This window comes from Mobula birostris, chromosome 13 (genome assembly GCF_030028105.1).
Source record: "Mobula birostris isolate sMobBir1 chromosome 13, sMobBir1.hap1, whole genome shotgun sequence".
Taxonomy (NCBI): domain Eukaryota; kingdom Metazoa; phylum Chordata; class Chondrichthyes; order Myliobatiformes; family Myliobatidae; genus Mobula; species Mobula birostris.
Window position 1 is genome coordinate 16522048 of NC_092382.1, and position 19549 is coordinate 16541596.

The following is a 19549-nucleotide window of genomic DNA, read 5'->3' on the forward strand; positions in this document are numbered from 1 at the left end:
ATGCAGCAGGCCTGTAACGGGTAATGAAGGATTTTCTCACTGGAGCAATTGCACACTGTCCATATCTGATTTGCTTGCTAAATAATGCTATAAAAAGTCAGATTTTCAAATATCACTCCACTTCTTACCACTTTCAAATTCTCCAGCAACTTTTGCATCACCACAATACACACAGGTAACACCAGTTTCTGTATTGTACATAAATATTTCCCCTGAACCCTCCCCCAGGTGACTGACGGTGGTGAACTCAGTGATGGCAATGCCAATGAATATGAAGGGAAGGGCAGTAGTCTGTCTCATTGGAGTCTGGCACATTTGTGATGTGAAAGCTACTTGTTGCCCAGGGCAAAGGTGTTTGATATCATTATTTACCCAGAGAGAGTGGGACAAAACATGTTCTCACGGGTAGAAAGTCCAGAACAAGAGGGGGTGGAACAAGCAACAGACACAAAATGCTGGAGGAACTCAGCAGGCCAGGCAGCATCTATGGAAAAGAGTACTAATGCTGAGTTCCTCCAGCAATTTGTGTGTGTTGCTCGGATTTCCAGCATCTGCAGATTTTCTCTGGTTTGTGACTGGAGGCAGAACAAAGGTGATTTTCACAACAGCTGATGTAAAAGATTTTGTTCCCTTTCTCCGAGTTCCCGATCCTTGCATTTAGACAGCTGGAGCTCAGCTCTGTCTGAGAGACCCATCGGTTCCCATTCCCTCATCAGCCGGAAGCTCCCCGGGGCCCGTGTACGGATGGTGGGGCTGAGAGAGAGGGAAGAGAGCAGGACTGTCCCGGGATTGCGGGTCACGGAGTCCGGAGTCACAGCAACTACCCGAAGTCGGTGTTGAAAACGCCGCCCGGTGAGACCCCCAACCCGGAGATCCCTTCTCACCTCAACCGATCATCCGGGGCCTTTTGTGCCCCGCGCGCTGGTGAGCTCGAGCTTGGTCGGTTTAACGGCCGGGCTACTGATCACGTGACCAGCCCCTCCCCCACCGCTGTCAACAGAGGAGTCACGCGCTGCGCTATTCCCATTGGTACGAAGCGATGTCAATCACTGCTTCCAGCCAATAGCGGAGGCGGACCAGCCGGGAGGGCGTTACCCCCGCTGACTCCGTCTCCCGAACTTTCCGTCACGGCGGGACAACCGTCAAAGTAAATGTCCGCTTTCTGATTTATTTCCATTTCCCTCCGAGGGAAGTTGGGGCGTTTGTGAAGCGTCTCCTGCGGCCGGAGTCTGATGTGTCGCTGAGAGGTAGGAGGAGACCGCTCGGCCCGTCGGTTTGATGCCGGTTCCCCGGGGAGGGAGAGGATGAAGACGGTGAGAGAGGGGGCGGACAGGATGTTTGTCCCGGTGGGGACAGGAGGGGCTCATCTGTGGAAATGTCTGAGCCCACGGTGGTGGCGATTCACCACATTGGGGGGCAAACACCGGCAGACTGTTGCCCTGCAAGCGGGGCCGATGGTCCGAGCAAAGTGACAATTATTTGTGTTTTGTTGAGACTGTACCGGGAATATGGTGTAAAATCCCGCTCCCCACACTAACACGGGTCACACAGACCAAAGAACAAACTGCCGGAGGAACTCAGTGGGTCGGGCAGCATCTGTGGAGGGAAATGGACCGTCAACATTTCGGGCCGAGACCCTCCCTCTGGACTGAGAGTGGACGGGAAATAGTCCGAGAAAAGAGGTGAGGGGTGGGGATGGGGCAAGAGCTGGGGAGTGAGAGGTGGATCCAGGTGAGGGGGAGGTGGGAAGGTGGAAATAGTGACGGGAGTGGGAGGTGAGTGGTTGGGGCAACACGGGGCTGCAGAAGATGGAAATTAATTCCATAGAGGATTAACAAAGAGGTTAGAGAGTATTTGTTATAGAGAGTGCAATGAAGATTCACCAGACTGATCCCCGGAGTGGTGGGGTCATCATATGAAGAAAGATCAAATGTGATAACCCTTTCATTTAGAGAATCGAGGACTGAGAGGTGAACACATTGAAATGCACAACATCATTACCGGCTGAACCAGGGATCCCAGTCTCTGAAAATGGGGGTGGACTGTACGGGACTGAGATGAGGGGAAATGTCTCCATTCTGAGGGTGGTGAATGTCTGTAAATCCCCACCACAGAGGCCGGTGAAGACTCAGTATCGTCCTCACATAAAAAAAAGAGGCCAGCAGATGTGTGGAGACTGAAGGGATCGAGGAAATGAGGATCAGGCAGAAACATGTGGCTGAGATGGGAGAGCAGCCGCCATCTTGGTGATGGTTCGAGGGGCTGAATGGCCACCTCCTGCTGATTCTCACTTGGTGTTTCAGTGTTCCTGTCCAGTGAGCCCGGAGGAATGTGAATAGAAAGTAGAAACATAGAAAAACTGCAGCAGTATAGAGGCCCTTCGGCCCACAATGCTGTGCCGAACATGTTCTTACCTCAGAAATTACCCAGGGTTACCCATAGCCCTCTGTTTTTCTAAGCTCCATGTACCTGTCCAGGAGTCTCTTCGAAGACCCTATTGTCCCATTCCACACACTCACCACTCTCTGTGTAAAAAAACTTACCCCTGACATCTCCTCTGTACCTAATCTCCAGCACCTTAATCCTGTGTCCTCTTGTGGCCACCATTTCAGCCCTGGGAAAAAGCCTCTGACTATCCACACGATCAATGCCTCTCATCATCTTATACACCTTATCAGGTCACCTCTCATCCTCCGTCGGTCCAAGAAGAAAAAGCCGAGTTCACTCAACCTATTCTCATAAGACATGCTCCCCAGACCCGGCAACATCCTTGTATATCCCCTCTGCACCCTTTCTATGGTTTCCACATCCTTCCTGTAACGAAGCGACCAGAATTGAGCATAGTACTTCAAGTGCAGTCTGACCAGAGTCCTACATTACCCTTCGCCTTTTAAATTCAATCCCACGGTTGATTAAGGCCAATGCACCGTATGCCTTCTTAACCACAGAGTCAACCTACGCAGCAGCTTTGAGTGTCCTATGGACTCGGACCCCAAGATTCTCCTGGCGGAGAATCTCACCTGGTCCCTAACACCAGCTCCATAGCAAAGAAAGCCCAGCAGTGTCCTTACTTTCTGTGAAGGCTGAGGAAGGTCCATCTCCCACCCTCCGTCCTCACCACATTCTACAGAGGACGTATCGAGAGCATCCTGAGCAGCTACATCACTGTCTGGTTCGGAAACCATCTCGGATCGCAAGACCCTGCAGTGGATACTGAGGTCAGCTGAGAAGATCATCGGGGTCTCTCTTCCCACCATTGGAGACACTTACACCACACACTGCATCCGTAAAGCAAACAGCATTGTGAAGGACCCCATGCACCCCTCATACAAACTCTTCTCCCTCCTGCCACCTGGCAAAAGGCACCGAAGTTTTCAGGCCCTCACGACCAGTCTATGTAACAGTTTTTTCCCCCCCAAGTATTCAGACTCCTCAATACTCAGAGCCTGGACTGACACCAACCTACTGTCTTGTTTATTATTTATTGTAATGCCTGCACTGTTTTGTGCACCTTATGCAGTCCTCAGTAGGTCTGGAGTCTCGTGTAATTTTGTGTTTTTTTACGTAGTTCAGTGTAATTTTTGTATTGTTCATGTAGCACCATGGTCCTGAAAAACATTGTCTCGTTTTTACTGTGTATGGTACCAGCAGTTATGGTGGAAATGACAATATACAGTGCCTTGACTTGACTCTGATCCTCCGCACTGCCAAGTCTTACCATTAATGCTATATTCTGCCATCATCTTTGACCTAATACAATGAACCAGCTCACACTTATCTGGGTTGAACTCCATTTGCCTCTTCTCAGCCCAGTTTTGCATCCTATCAATATAGATATAGATAGATAGATATACTTTATTAATCCCGAGGGAAATTTGGTTTCGTTACAGCCGCACCAACCAAGAATAGAGCGTAAATATAGCAATACAAAAAACCCCAACAATCAAACACCAAAATGCAAACTATGCCAGATGGAAAATAATTCCAGGACCAGTCTATCGGCTCAGGGTGTCTGACCCTCCACGGGAGGAGCTGCATGTTCGATGGCCACAGGCAGGTACGACCTCCCGTGCTGCCAAGTGTTGTATCACGGTGGAATGTGGCCGAAGTCCAACAGTAAAAAGTTCAATATCCAGTCTGCAAACACATTCCTCAATCATAATATACCCCGGATTGCACTATCCGTTGTTAGCCAGATCAGTAAGCACCGAACTCCTTCACACTTACCGCTCTCAGTGCACTTCCGGTCAGCCGGAATGGAATTACCCACCGAACTCCTCTTCTCCAAAAGTCTCTGTTGTCTCGACCCGGTCCTCTTTCCTCGACTTTGTGATCCCCCTCTGTGTGTTTTCCTCCGGATTTCAGCTGGGGTGTCCATCGCTCTGTTCGCTAAGCCGGCCGGTGTTTGCTGGTCCGTGAAATATACAATGCGACCTTGCTTCTGTCTCGCATGTTGGGATGTAACCATTTCCAGTGCTAAAGAAAACCCAAAGAAAACTCTCTCTACCAGCATGTTAGACAGCGTGCAGCTTCGACGTGTTACCGTGAGAAAAAAAATACAAAAAATAACGGAAATTAAAAAGTAAAAGGAATAGATCGGATTGGCTGTACCAGGCTGCATGCACGACTGGTGCATGTGCAAGATATATCTTCAAGCCAACACTTTAGATAAAATTTTAGTATCAAAATTGAGTAAAGAGATAGGTCTATACGAAGAGCATTTAGTAGGATTCATATTCTTTTTGAGAATGAGCAAAATGGAAGCTCCGTAAAAAGACTCTGGTTGTCTTCCTTCCTGTAAGGGTAGAACATAAATGTGGTATAAGCAAGGAGGAAAAAGCCTAATAAAATTCTCCAGAGAATCCACCGGGTCCTGGGGATTTCCCAGAATGCAATTCTCAAATAGCCTGAGCAATTTCATCCTGGGAAATAGGTTGATCCAATTGCCTACGATCATCTAATGAAAGATTAGGAATATTTAATCGATCTAAAAAATTATTCATTGCAATATTATCATTAACAGAGTCAGATCTATACAATTTAGAATAAAATTCTCTAAAAGTTCATTAATTTCAAGGTGGTCAGTTGTCACGTCCCCATTAATTTTATGTATTTCTTTAATTTGCCGCTTGGCTGAAAATGGCTTCAATTGATTAGCCAGTAGCTTACCAGTTTTATCTCCGTGAATATGAAGTTGACTTCTATCTTTTAAAAGTTGGCTTTCAATTGGATATGTTAAAAGAAGATCATATTTAGTTTTAGTTTCAATACGTCTCTTATATGTTTCAGGATCAGGTACAGAAGCATATTTATGGTCCAGTTGCTTTAACTGATTGGCTAATTCATTTCTTTCTTTGTTAGCTTTTCTAATGATGTTTGCAGTATAAGAAATAATTTGACACCGGATGTATGCTTTAAAAGTATCCCATATAATCAGGCTAGACGCCTCTTCCAACGTATTTTCTTCAAAAATAAAGAGTAATTTGATTCTCCATAATTTTTTTAAAAAATCCTCATCGGATAACAGAGTTGAATTAAATCGCCAAAATCTACTCATGGGGATAGGACCAGGAAGATTTAAAGATAGAATTACAGGAGAGTGGTCAGAGATAGCAATCTCTTTATATTCAATTGATCGAACTAATGGAATCATTTGACTATCAATAAAAATAAAGTCAATCCCGGTATAAGAATGATAGACATGAGAGAAAAAAGAATACTCCCTGTCCGTCAGATGAAGAAATCGCCAAGCATCAACTATACCACATTTAGTTAGAAAAGATTGGATAAACAAAGCTGATTTATTAAGTGTGGCTGGTTTAACAAATGAGTGATCAAATACTGGATCTAACCAGCAGTTAAAATCTCCTCCCATCACAAGGGCGTAAGTACACAAATCTAGCAAATATGAAAATAGACGCTCAAAAAATCCTGGATCATCTACATTGGGGGCATAAACATGAGCAAAAACAATCAACTTACTGTCTAAACTCCCTGATACAATAACAAAACGACCATTAGGGTCCGAAACAACTTTATGCTGAATAAAGGGAACTGTAGTATCTACAAAAAATCGAAACTCCACGGGATTTTGCGTTAAACGAAGAGTAGAATTCCTTACCCTTCCACTCAGTAAAAAAAACGTAAGGTATCACAGCTGTGTATGTGTGTTTCTTGTAAAAAAAAAATAATGGGTGCTTTCATTTTTTTAATATAAGCAAACACTTTGTTCCTTTTGGTGGGGTGATTCACCCTTTCACATTCAAACTAAACAGGTGAATATTTCGAACCATTTTAAATACCAATCAACATGTAATTAAAAGATCTGGCCATAAGTTATTAAAACTAGAAAGCAAACCGTAAAGTAAGGTATTGAAACAAACAATCATATATTCAACCCAACACAGCTCCCAGAGAGAAATAGGCCCTACCCCCTCCCCTACCCAAAGTGAGAAAGCTGACCAATAGACAGTCAGTGAGCTAAGAACTAAGTACCGGCCCCAAAAAATCCTGTTGACAGAAAGAACTCCAGTCCTGCGATGTCATTATGTCCCTACCAACACACAACATAAAAAGTAAAACAACTTAGTATTTGAAAATGTGAAAGGATCAATTTAAACAAATTCAAAGAAAGCTGTATTAAAAGAAAGCCTCAAAAAGGGATAAAATAAAGTAGTATCAAAAAATATATAACAAAAGACAATATATGAACAGCCAAAACGTAACCTTATTTCAAATTCATATTAACAGAAGAAAAAAACTTGATCAAATAAGAAGTATAACAGTTTTAGAATTCATCCTTCAGAAACTCTTTTGCATCTTCAACTGAATTTATTCTTTTTCGCAATCCGTTCTTCAAAACAATACTCAGACGTGCGGGGAACTGAAGAGATGGTTTATACCCTTTATTATAAAATTCCGACATAACTTCTTTATATTTCATGCGATCAGCCAAAACTTCAGGTGAATAGTCTTCGACAAATCTAACCTTGCAATTTTGGAAATCGATCATTCCTTGTCTCCGGGTATGGTGAATTAAAAGGTCCTTCATACGAAATTCATGAAAGACTAGTCTGATCGATCTGGGTTTCGCCACCAAGGACAATGGCTTCAAAGTCAGAGAGCGAGAAGCTCGATCGAGCTTCAGCTCAGATGTGAATAAAGCAGGGAAAATCTGCTTCAGAAAGTTTGCAAAAAACTTCGAAGGGTCAGCGCATTCAATTGATTCTTCAAGACCCAGGATTCGCAAGTTATTTCTCCTATTTTTATTTTCGAGACTGATGATCCTTCTCAGCATTTTATCATTGGATAAAGATAACTCTTTGCAGAGTTTAATTGTATCTTCAGTGTCCTCTTCAAGTAACATTAGCTTCGCAGTATTCTCCTGAATTTGGTTCTCATGCTCAAATAAAGTTCGCTGAATTGTATCCAATTTGCTGTTAAGCCGTTGAAACTCTTCACAGAATTCCTACTTTTGCCGTTTAAGGAAGTCACTGATTGAATCCAAAGTGACTGCGGATTCATCTTCTGTTTCTCTTTCTTTTGCAAACGCTTTGGTTCTTTTCCCAGCCACAGTAAAGCAGTATTGAAGTTTTATAATAAGGTTTCAAAAAAAAAAAGACTGGTAGGAGACAATTAAGTAAACAGGGTAGGAGCAATCGAAAAGCGGCCAACAGGGCTCTGACTGCTTCTTATATCTAACATCTGCTTCCTTCTTCCACTTGACGAGTTGCCTCGCGTGTTTCGTCAGCCACGGTTCCCTTTTCCGACCATTTTTTCCTTGCCTCAGTGGGACAAACCTATCCTGAACCCAGCACAAGTGGTCCCTAAACTTCCTCCACATTACTTCTGTGCTTTCACCTTTCAACACCTGTTTCCAATTTACTCTCGCTAGTTCCTGCCTCATCCATTCATAGTTAGCCCTTCTCCAGTTAAGCACTTTCCCATTTTGTCTGTTTTTATCCTTTTCCATAGCTATGCTGAAGCTAAGGGAGTTGTGGTCACTCTCACCAAAATGCTCCCCCACCAAGATGTCTGCCACCTGACCAGGTTCATTACCCAGAACTAGATCCAGTATGGCCTCTCCTCTCGTCGAACGGTCCACATACTGTGTCAGGAATCCTTCTTGAACACACCTGACAAATTCAGCCCCATCTATCCCCCTTGCAGTCAGGAGGTGCCAGTCAATATGAGGGAAGTTGAAATCACCCATAACTACAACCCTGTATTTCCTGCACCATTCTAAAATCTGCCTGCTTATCTGCTCCTCGATGTCCCGAGGGCTATTTGGGGGCCTATAGACCACTCCCGGCACAGTGATTGATCCCTTCCTATTTGTGACTTCCACCCACACCGACTCAGTGGACACCCCCTCTGCAGCGACCTCCCTTCCTACAGCTGTGATACTATCCCTGATCAGTAATGCTACTCCCCCCCTTTTCTACCTCCCATCCTATTCCTTTTAAAACACCTAAACCCCGGTACCTGCATCAGCCAATCCTGCCCTTCCTCCAGCCAAGTTTCAGTAACGGCCACAACATCGTAGTTCCACGTACTGATCCATTTTCTAAGTCCAGCCCCTTTATTCCTAATACTCCTGGCATTGAAATAGACACACTTCAACCCCTCGAACTGGCTACATGTATGTTTTGTCCCCTGCCTGCCCTTCCTCAGCAACTCAGAACACATAGCATCATGCCCTTGTCCTTCTACCCTCATCTCTGCACTCACATTCTGATTCCCACCCCCCTGACAAACTAGTTTAAACCCTCCCCAACAGCTCCAGCAAACCTGCCCACCAGGATATTGGTTCCTTTCCAGTTCAGGTGCAGCCCGTCCTTGTTGTACAGGTCAGACCTTCCCCAGAAGAGATCCCAATGCTCCAGAAATCTGAACCCCTGCCCCCTGCACCAACTCTTCAGCCACGCATTCAACTGCCATGACTTCCTGTTCCTACCCTCTCTGTCTCGTGGCACAGGCAGCAATCCTGAGATTACCACCCTTGAGGTCCTGCTTTTTAACTTTTTTCCTAACTCCCAATATTCTTACGCTCCAAAGAATAAAGACCTAATTTGTTCAACCTTTTGCTGTAACTTAGGAGATGAAATCCAGGCAACATTTTAGTAAATCTCCTCTGTACTCTCTCAATTTTATTGACATCTTTCCTATAATTCAGTGATCAGAACTGTATACAATACTCCAAATTTGGCCTTACCAATGCCTTGTACAATTTCAACATTACATCCCAACTCCTATACTCAATGCTCTGATTTATAAAGGCCAGCATACCAAAAGCTTTCTTCACCACCCTATCCAAACGAGACTCCACCTTCAGGGAACTATGCACCATTACTCCTAGATCCCTCTGTTCTACTGCATTCTTCAATGCCCTACCATTTACCATGTATGCCCTATTTTGATCACTCCTACCAAAATGCAGCACCTCACATTTATCAGCATTAAACTCCTTCTGCCATCTTTCAGCCCACTCTTCTAAGTGGTCTAAATCCTGTCTGCAAGCTTTGAAAATATTCTTCATTATCCACAACTCCACCTATCTCAGTATCATCTAATACTTACTCATCCAATTTACCACCCCATCATCCAGATCATTAATATATATGACAAACAACATTGGACCTAGTACAGATCCCTGAGGTTTAGTCATCAGAGACAATTGTGCTGTCCCTCACTTCCCACATCCTACAATCAGAGCACTGGACTGTCCTATCTACTGCCTCCATTACCAACTCCTAAGTTAATCAAAATAATTAAAGAAACATACCCAGCCTTACCTTACTGGGAGCAAGCTCGTCCTCTGCCTCTTCTCGCCGAAACCTCTCGAGCCAAAGCCTCAAAGCTCCACTCCTTCACTGGCCCACTCACTCACTGGCCGCTCCGCTTCAGCTACCCCTCTTTTTACTTGTTTGTTGAGCTTCTCAATTTACAATTGCCCAATCAAATTGCTTGGTCCCCTGACCTTGATTGCCCAATCAGCTGCATTCTGAGCTGTTCAAATTTTGATTGACATGATTGCACAATCCAACTGCCAGAACCTCTCGAGCCAAAGCCTCAAAGCTCCACTCCTTCACTGGCCGCTCTCCACTCCAGTCCATATAAAACTCCAGTCCCAATAAAGGTGAATATGCAGCAGAAGAAACTCCTCCCATGCTCAGTGACCAGGGTGCAGACTGGGTGTGGTGAGCAGCAGCAATAATTGCAGAGTTCAGCACCAACAGTCACTCTCAAAATTGCATTCAGCAACGGTGATGGACAAATATCCAGCAAGCAGCTTATTGAAACATTCCAGTACCATGTCACAAGTGTAACATGCTGTGAGGTTTCACTGCTAATGGAATGGCCTCTCTGCAATGCATCACTGCTGAGGTAACGGTTTCTCTGTAGCAGCAATGTTTAGGTTACGACTAGAGACAACAGGGTTTTGGAACGCAGGGCTATCCAATGAGAGAAATGTTGTTCTTTCTTGGGAGTCTGGAAGAGAGATTTTTGCAGTCTTTTGCCGGGGAGCGATGAGAAGACATGAATGGAGAGATTGGGCCTTTCTTCTTCATTATTTTTTTTACTCGTTCTATAGTCAAAGTAAGAAACTATAAAGCCCAAACGTTTAATCACAGATTATGTACCGTTTGTTTTCTCAGGGTACTGATTTGTAACAGGGAACACATCAAGCAGCATCCACCCAAACAAGATTTCTTAAGACTGGCCGGGCTGGGGGGGGGCTATCACCCCCTATATTAAGCTGCCAGTCAAAGTGAGAGTTACATCAGGTTAGAATACTGAGTGAATCGCTTCCCACATTCACAGCTGTCGAACGGCCTCTCCCCACTGTCAACCCAATGATGCACATTCGGTGCAGAGTGCTCAGAGAATCTCCTCCCAAAGTCTGAGCAGCTGATCGGCCTCTACTCGGTGTGAACTCGCTGGTGTTTCTGTAGATTCGATGACCGAGTGAATCCCTTCCCACACACTGAGCAGCTGAATGGCCTCTCCCCTGTGTGAACACGCTGGTGTCTCTGTAGATGAGATGACCGAGTGAATCCCTTCCCACAGTCTCGGCAGGTGAACGGCCTCTCTCCAGTGTGAACTCGCTGGTGCGTCAGTAGTTGAGATGACGAAGTGAATCCTTTTCCACAGTCTGAGCAGGTGAACGGCCTCTCTCCAGTGTGAACGTGCTGATGTACCTTCAGTTGATATGACTTTGTGAATCCCTTCCCACAGACTGAGCAGGTGAACGGCCTCTCCCCAGTATGAACTGACTGGTGTGCCTGTAGTTCAGTTGACCAAGTGAATCCCTTCCCACAGACTGAGCAGGTGAACGGCCACTCCCCAGTATGAACTGACCAGTGTGCCTGTAGTTCGGATGCCTGAGTAAATCCTTTCCCACAATCTGAGCAGGTGAACGGCCGCTCCCCACTGTGAACTCGCTCGTGTCTCTGTAGGGTGCATGACTGAGTGAATCCCTTCCCACAGACAGAGCAGGTGTACGGCCGCTCCCCACTGTGAACTCGCTGGTGTGCCATTAGGGCGGATGACTGAGTGAATCCCTTCCCACAGACTGAGCAAGTGAATGGCCTCTCCCCAGTGTGAACTCGCTGATGTACCTTCAGTTGGGATGAGGAAGTAAATCCCTTCCCACAGTGCAAGCAGGTGAACGGCCTCTCCCCAGTGTGAACTCGCCTATGTGCCTTCAGTTGGGATGAGCAAGTGAATCCCTTCCCACACTCTGAGCAGGTGAATGGCCGCTCTCCAGTATGAACTCGCTGGTGTACCTTCAGTTCAGATGACTGACTGAATCCCTTCCCGCAGTTCGAGCAGGTGAACGGCCGTTCCCCGGTGTGAACTCGCTGGTGTACCTTCAGTTCAGATGACTGAGTGAATCCCTTCCCGCAGTTTGAGCAGGTGAACGGCCTCTCCCCAGTGTGAACTCGCTGATGTACCATCAGTTGGGATGAGCAAGTGAATCCCTTCCCACACACTGAGCAGGTGAATGGCCTCTCCCCAGTGTGAACTCGCTGATGTACCTTCAGTTTGGATGAGCAAATGAATTCTTTCCCACAGTCTGAGCAGGTGAACGGCCTCTCTCCAGTGTGAACTCGCTGATGTACCTTCAGTTGAGATGACGAAATGAATCCCTTCCCACAGTCTGAGCAGGTGAACGGCCGCTCTCCAGTGTGAACTCGCTGATGTACCTTCAGTTCAGATGACTGAGTGAATCCTTTCCCACAGTTTGAGCAGGTGAACGGTCTCTCTCCAGTGTGAACAGACGAGTGTACTTGCAGGTGGGATGATCGAGTGAATCCCTTCCCACACACTGAGCAAGTGAATGGCCTCTCCCCAGTGTGAACTCGCTGATGTACCTTCAGTTGGGATGAGCAAGTGAATCCCTTCCCACAGTCTGAGCAGGTGAATGGCCTCTCTCCAGTATGAACTAGCTGATGCACCTTCAGTTGGTATGAGCAAGTGAATCCCTTCCCGCAGTCTGAGCAGATAAACGGCCTCTCCCCGGTGTGAACTCGCTGATGTACCTTCAGGTGGGATGAGCAAGTGAATCTATTCCCACACATTGAGCAGGTGAACGGCCTCTCCCCAGTGTGAACAGACCAGTGTGCTTGTAGGTGGGATGGCCGAGTGAATCGCTTCCCACACACTGTGCAGGTGAATGGCCTCTCCCCAGTGTGAATTCGCTGGTGTCTCTGTAGGTGAGATGACCGAGTGAATCTCTTCCCACAGTCGGAGCAGGTGAACGGCCTCTCCCCAGTGTGAATTCGCTGATGTACCTTCAATTGGGATGACAAAGTGAATCCCTTCCCACAGTCGGAGCAGGTGAACGGCCTCTCCCCAGTGTGAACTCGCTGATGTACCTTCAGTTGGGATGACAAAGTGAATCCCTTCCCACAGTCGGAGCAGGTGAATGGCCTCTCCCCAGTGTGTACTGACTGGTGCCTCAGTAGGTGAGATGATTTAGTAAATCCCTTCCCACAGTCCGAGCAGGTGTACAACCTCTCCCTAGTGTGAACTTGCTGGTGAGCCATTAGGTCAGATGACCGAGTGTATTCTTCCCCACAAATTCAGCAGCTGACCAGCCTCTGCCCAGGGTGAACCGACTGGTGTGTCCACAGGTGGGATGACCGACTGAATCCCTTCTCACACACAGAACAGGTGAATGGCCTTGTCCCAGTGTGAACTTGCTGATGTACCTTCAGTTGAGATGACCGACTGAATCCATTCCCACTGACTGAGCAGGTGAACGTGTAGGTCCTTGTGTAAAATGACGGGCGTGCCAGTCTGTCAGATGATCGAGTGAATCCCTCGTCACAGTCCGAGCACAAAGGATGATCAAGTGAATCCCTTGCTCCACTTCTTAAATATCCGGCTAGAGACAGCAAAACTGGCTTGCTGTGTTCGAGATTCCCATAGACAAATTCCTTGTCATTTTTAACCTGTAAAAATATTTACAAAATCCATCAATGGGTGTAAGACAGTATTTCAGATGAGATCACTTGAGTTGTCAAGGTGTGATCTGGCATCACACTATTACAGTGAGGTTCAATCCAAGTTCGAGAGAGAAATCATCTTCTAACTGGGCACAGTGCTGGTATCTAGAATGACCAACATATTCTCTGATACTGTTCCTGTCTCGATAACAATGGGAATTTCTGCCATCTCCAATCTGTGACCTGGCTCAGTTTGACTCTGTCTATTCGTATTATTCCCTGTTCCCACTGAGCTGCATGGGTGACTGGTAGGAACTGAAACACTCTCACACAAATAGCTGGCAGTGCATTCCACGCACCCAGCACTCTCTGTGTAAAAAACTTACCCCTGTCATCCCCTCGGTATCTATTTCAAAGCACCTTAAAACTATACCCCCTCGTGTTAGCCATTTCAGCCCTAGGAAAAAACCTCTGGCGATCCACACGATCAATGCCCCTCATCATTTTATACACCTAAAAAAGGCTCTAAACATAAACAAGGAAATTATACATTGCCTTGAGGATTTGTTAAAAGTGTACAAAATTATGACGGTATAGATAGGGTAATTGCAAGCAGCTTTTTCCACTGAGGTTGGGTGGGATGATGACCAGAGGTCATGGGTAAGGTGAAAATTTAATGGGAACATTTGGAAAATCTCTTTATTGAAATGGTTGTGAGAGTGTGGAATGAGATGCCAGCACAAGTGGTGAATGTGAGCTCGGTTTCACCATTTAAAAGAAGTTCGGATGGGAGCCTGGATGGTAGGGGTATGGAGGGTGTTACATACCTCAAGGAGATGTGATTTTTTTTGTGAGAACGATGTAATGCTCTTTTGGAGGTCACCTGATGTAATTTTCCCGCCGATGTGAGGTCACGTGAGGACATTTTCACCATGGGTATATAAGGGAAGACCTCAGATGACGCAGTTAGTTTTTAGTTTTTAGTTTTCCAGCTAGAACGTGCGTCTGTGTCTCCGTTTCTATTGCGTATTTGTTTTTATGACGCAGTTTCATTTTTAAAACGGCATGTTACGTTCTGTTTGAAGGTACAATAGTGCTGGACTGGAAATTTTTGCTAGATGTGTTGATGTACCTTTTTCCAGCAGTATTGGAGAGTGAAGACTTTTTCGAAGTACAGGACCCGAAGGACTAAGAGAAATCAGGAATGTTTGGCAGCTTAATAAATGATCGACCTTATTGAGTCTTTGTTGAAGGAGTAGTGACCTGCATCGAAGATAACTCATACCAAAAGAGCAAGGTAGTTCATGCAAGGTGCTCTCTAGAATTTATGGTCTGTTGTTTTAAGCCGTTTATTTCCTGCATCATGAATCCTTTGGTCAGAACAAACAGGAAAGTCGTGTCAATGAAGAAATCCTTCTCCAGAGAAGTCTCTCCCAATTGAATGTATAAATCTGTTGGACTTTCGAATTTACCATTTTAAGAACCGTATTTGACTTTACCACTTTATGTACTGTTTTCACATTTAACGCTTTAAGAACCAGTGCCAAGTGACGATTTGTTGAACGGCTGCATAACTTCCGGTTAAGGTTTTTGTTTGTTTTTATATTGTTTATCCGTGTTTAATAAATGTTTGGTTGTTTTCCTATAACCTGTCTCGATTGATATTCATTGTTGCTGGTTACATAACATAATTTTTTTGGGGGCTCAGCCAGGAGATGTTCCGATTTTGAGGTTAAGTGCTGATAATTGCCATTCTGATTTGGAAAAGGAAAATACCCGATTTTTTTGAGTTGGATTGGTGTGTGAGTGGTATTCGGCAACAATGAATATTAACGAGTTTATGGACATGCCTGACTCGGTGTCTTTAGTGAATGCAAAAAAACCTGAGGTATTGGAGATTGCGAGGAGGTTGGATATTAAAGGAATTACAAAGAATACCACAAAGGCTTTAATACAAAGAAAATCGCTGAGCATTATATTAATTTGAAAACTTTTGATGATGAGGTGTTAGATAGGTTTCCAATGACTAATCTGGAAATGCAGTTGCACCTTGAACAGTTGACGTTTGAAAGATTTAAAGTGGAAATGGCCAAAAGAGAGGCTAATTAAAAAAAGGGCATTTGAAGAAAGGGAAGCTGAAAACCGGAGGAAATTTGAGTTTGAGATGGAGAAATTAAGGATGGGAAATCAGTCTTCTGGTTCTAAGAAACAGTTTATTGCTAGTTGTGAGGTTATTTTGGCTCCTCCATTTAATGAAGCTGAAGTGGACAAATATTTCCAGCATTTCGAAACCGATGCACTGAGTTTAAAGTGGCCGAAAGAGCAATGGCCGCGTGATGTTACAAAGTGTAATTAAAGGCAAGGCACAACAAGCTTATACAGCTTTAAATGCTGAGCAAGCACTGGATTATGATACTGTTAAACAGCATACATTAAAGGCATATGAGTTGGTTCCGGAAGCGTATAGAGAAAGATACAGAAATTTGAAGAAATCTGTGGAAAAAACTTATGTAGAATTTGCCTATGAGAAATCTATGTGTTTTGAGAGATGGGTTTCCTCTAAAAATGTGAATGGGGAGTTTAATACATTAAAAGAGTTGATTTTACTGGAGGAATTTAAAAGAAGCATTCCTGTTGAAGTGAGAACATACTTAAATGAAAGGGACACTGCTACATTGCAGGAGATTGCTAAATTAGCTGATGAATATGCTTTAATTCATAAGAATAAATTTTCTGCAGGTAAAATTTTTAAAAGGAAAAATAGCACAGAGAGTCAATGTAAACCAGAAATTAAACCTGAAGTGAGTGAGAAAAGTAAGGATGAAGGGAGACATGTGAAGGAAAGACATTTTTGGTATTATTTGTAATTATTGTAAGAAACCTGGACATGTAATAGCTAATTGCTTTTGATTGAAAAAGAAAGAGAAAGAAGCCGACCCAGATGCTTGTGTGCAGCATATTGAAACACCTTTAAATTCACAGGGTTTAGAAAACATTAATGAAGATGTGTCAGAGTCTGACCAAGTTAAGAGGGGATATGAAACTTTTATAACAGAAGGATTTGTATCCTTGAAAGAAGGATCTAATTCAGTACCAATAAGAATACTTAGAGATACTGGAGCTTCTCAATCACTAATATTAGACAGTGTGCTAAAATCTGAAGTCTGAAGTCTGACTAAAGTCTGACATTGTGAGGTAAATTATATAAGAGGAGTTGGGAGTGCCCTCATGCCAGGACATTTGCATAGAGTAAATTTAAGGTCAGGATTAGTTACAGGGATTGTTAAAGTAGGGCTACAATCCAGTTTAACTGTGAATGATGTTTCTCTTTTGTTATGGAATGATTTAGCATGTGGACAAGTTTTTCCTGAAGTGCATTTGAAAATAAATTCAAATTCTGAGGAACCACAGAGGGAATCTAACACAGATTCTTCCTGTGTTGTAACAAGAGCTATGGCTAAAAAGACTGATGTACAGGATGAGGTTGTTACCCATGACAGTTCAACTCAAGATTCGAATTTTGAGGATGTATCAGAAACTTTCTTACCTACGTTATTTGATCAGGATTTTGGTGGTAAGTCTGACCAGGAAGATTTGTCTTTATCTCGGAAGGAGATGATAGCAGAAGAACAAGCTCTTTCAGATAGTGAAATTGAAAAAGTACCAGTGGGATATTATTTTGAAAAGGGACTATTAATGAGAAAGTGGAGAGCACCTACAATTCCTGCTAGTGAGGAATGGGAGGTTAATCATCGGGTAGTAGTTCCTAAAGTTTATCGAAATGAGGTTTTAACTATGGCTCATAGTATTCCTTTGGGTGGTCATCTAGGTGTAAAGAAAACTATGAACAAAGTTTCTAAACATTTTTATTGGCCTAGTTTAAGACAAGGTGTAGCGACATTTTGCAGAACGTCCCATACATGTCAAATTGTGGGTAAACCTAATCAGGTTACTCCAGTGGCCCCACTGCAACCAATTCCAGTACTTGGTGAGCCGTTCTCAAAAATCATTGTAGACTGTGTAGGTCCTTTGCCAAAAACTAAACCTGGACATCAATATTTGTTAACTATTATGTGCACAGCGTCTAGGTTTCCAGAGGCAGTACCTCTTAGGAATATAACAGCCAAAACTGTGACAAAGGGTCTTATAGTTTTTTTTACTTATTTTGGGTTGCCTAAGGAAATACAACCGGATCAAGGTAGTCATTGTATGTCTGGATTGTTTCAGCAAATAGTTTATAAACTGGGAGCAAAACAGATTATCTCATCAGCCTATCATCCAAAATCACAAGGAGCCTTGGAGAGATTTCATTCTACATTAAAAACTATGATTAGGACATATTGTGTGGAAAATGAAAAAGACTGGAATGAAGGTATACATTTACTACTTTTTGCAGTATGAGAGGCAGTACAGGAATCATTAGGTTTTAGTCCTTTTGAACTTGTGGTTGGGCATAGAGTTTGAGGACCTTTGGCCTTGTTGAAAGAACAGTGGATTAATAAAGAGGTACACACTAGTTTGCTAGATTATGTTTTTTTTTAATTTAAAGAAAGATTATATAAAGCTTGTAGCTTGGCAAAGGAAATTTTAAATTAGCTCAAGAGAAGATGAAGACTTGGTATGATAAGGAAGCTAGGATGAGGTCATTTAAGCCTGGAGATAAGGTGTTGGTTCTTTTCCCAGTGCAAACGAACCCATTACAAGCTAAATTTCATGGTCCTTATGAGATTAAATCTAAGGTAAATGATGTAGATTACGTGATAAAAACCCCAGATCGGAGAAAGACAACACAGCTGTGTCATATAAATATGATAAAACCATATTAAGAGAGAGACTGCTGCTATGACTATTGTGATCAATAATGAGTCTGATCTTGATAAAACCTTAAGGGATGATTCATCTGAAACTCATTTTAAACTCAACATTATTTCAGCCACGTTACCAAATTCAAAAATTCTAGAAAATATTTATGGAAAATTAGCTTATTTACAGCCAGAGCAGAGACAGCAGATGAAACAGTTAATTTTTAAATACAGAGATTTATTTCCAGATGTTCCTAGAACAGCCACTGTAGCTACAGTTGATGTAGATGTTGAGATGCAAAACCCATAAAACAACATCCGTATCGAATGAACAGGGAAAAATGTGAACTTGCCAAATAAGAAATTAAGTATATGTTAGAGAATGATATTATTAGACACTCTAATTTGAATTGGAGTTCACTGTGCATTATGGTGCCTAAGCCAGATAATAGTATTAGGTTTTGTACAGATTACAGGAAGGTGAATGCTGTGACAAAAACTGATGCATATCCAATCCCTAGGGTAGATGATTGTGTGGATAAAGTTGGACAAGCCAAATTCCTTACAAAGATTGATTTGTTAAGAGCTTATTGGTGTGTTCCATTGACAGATAGAGGTAGAGAGATTTCAGTATTGGTAACCCCATCTGGGTTATATGAATATAATGTTCTTCCATTTGGGATGAAGAATGCACCAGGTACATTTCAGAGGATGATTAATAGCATGATTCAGGGATTAAAAGATACAGATGCCTATATTGATGATTTAGTTACAGGAAATAATACGTGGAAAGCACATATTACTGCGGTGGGGAAATTATTTGACAGACTTTCAAAAGCTAACTTAACTATTAACTTAGCTAACAGTGAATTTGGTCAGGCCACTGTGACCGTTAAGGAAAAGGGTTAAGGAAATTAAACTTCAATTTAGTAACACAGTTCAATGTTACAGGAGTACAATATTCTGATCACTCATATTAAGGGTAAAGACATTGTGATCACTGATCGTTTATCTAGATGTTAAATGTACAATGAAAAATTGTTTTTATGGAGTGGTATTTTAAAATTTGTAACACTCCTACTGTATATTAGTTTGTAAAGTGCTGAAAGATAAGACTGTATATATTGTGTATGTTGTAAGTTTTATACCTTTGTATAAATTGTTAATTGTTAAAATTTTGTTCTTTGAGAGACCAATATGTTTATTTTGGAGGAAGGTGTTACATACCTCAAGGAGATCTGTGATTCTTTTTTTGTGAGAATGATGTAATGGTCTTCTGGAGGTCACCTGATG

At 43.3% G+C, this 19549-nt stretch overlaps 1 protein-coding gene across 3 annotated transcripts; it reads right to left on the reverse strand.

Annotated features, from left to right (window-relative positions):
* Nucleotides 1-3816: 3816 nt before the first annotated feature.
* On the reverse strand, nt 3817-19549 carry LOC140208427 (uncharacterized). Of its 3 annotated transcripts, none has more exons than XR_011888772.1 (3): nt 19484-19549; nt 9795-13460; nt 3817-4476 (listed from the first exon to the last, which is right to left on the reverse strand). XR_011888772.1 is itself a non-coding variant. In XM_072277104.1 (2 exons), the coding sequence occupies exon 2, from the start codon at nt 13050-13052 to the stop codon at nt 10923-10925; it is 2130 nt and encodes a 709-aa protein (XP_072133205.1). In that variant the 5' UTR covers nt 13053-13460; nt 19484-19549; the 3' UTR covers nt 5008-10922. The 3 variants fall into 3 exon arrangements, 1 of the variants encoding a protein (XP_072133205.1); XR_011888771.1 differs by having other exon boundaries at nt 3817-4795; XM_072277104.1 differs by lacking the exon at nt 3817-4476 and having other exon boundaries at nt 5008-13460.

What these genes read in the sequence shown, in the direction of transcription:
- LOC140208427 (XM_072277104.1), bottom strand. Translation starts at nt 13,052, where the DNA reads ATGGCTCACCAGCAAGTTCACACTAGGGAGAGGTTGTACACCTGCTCG.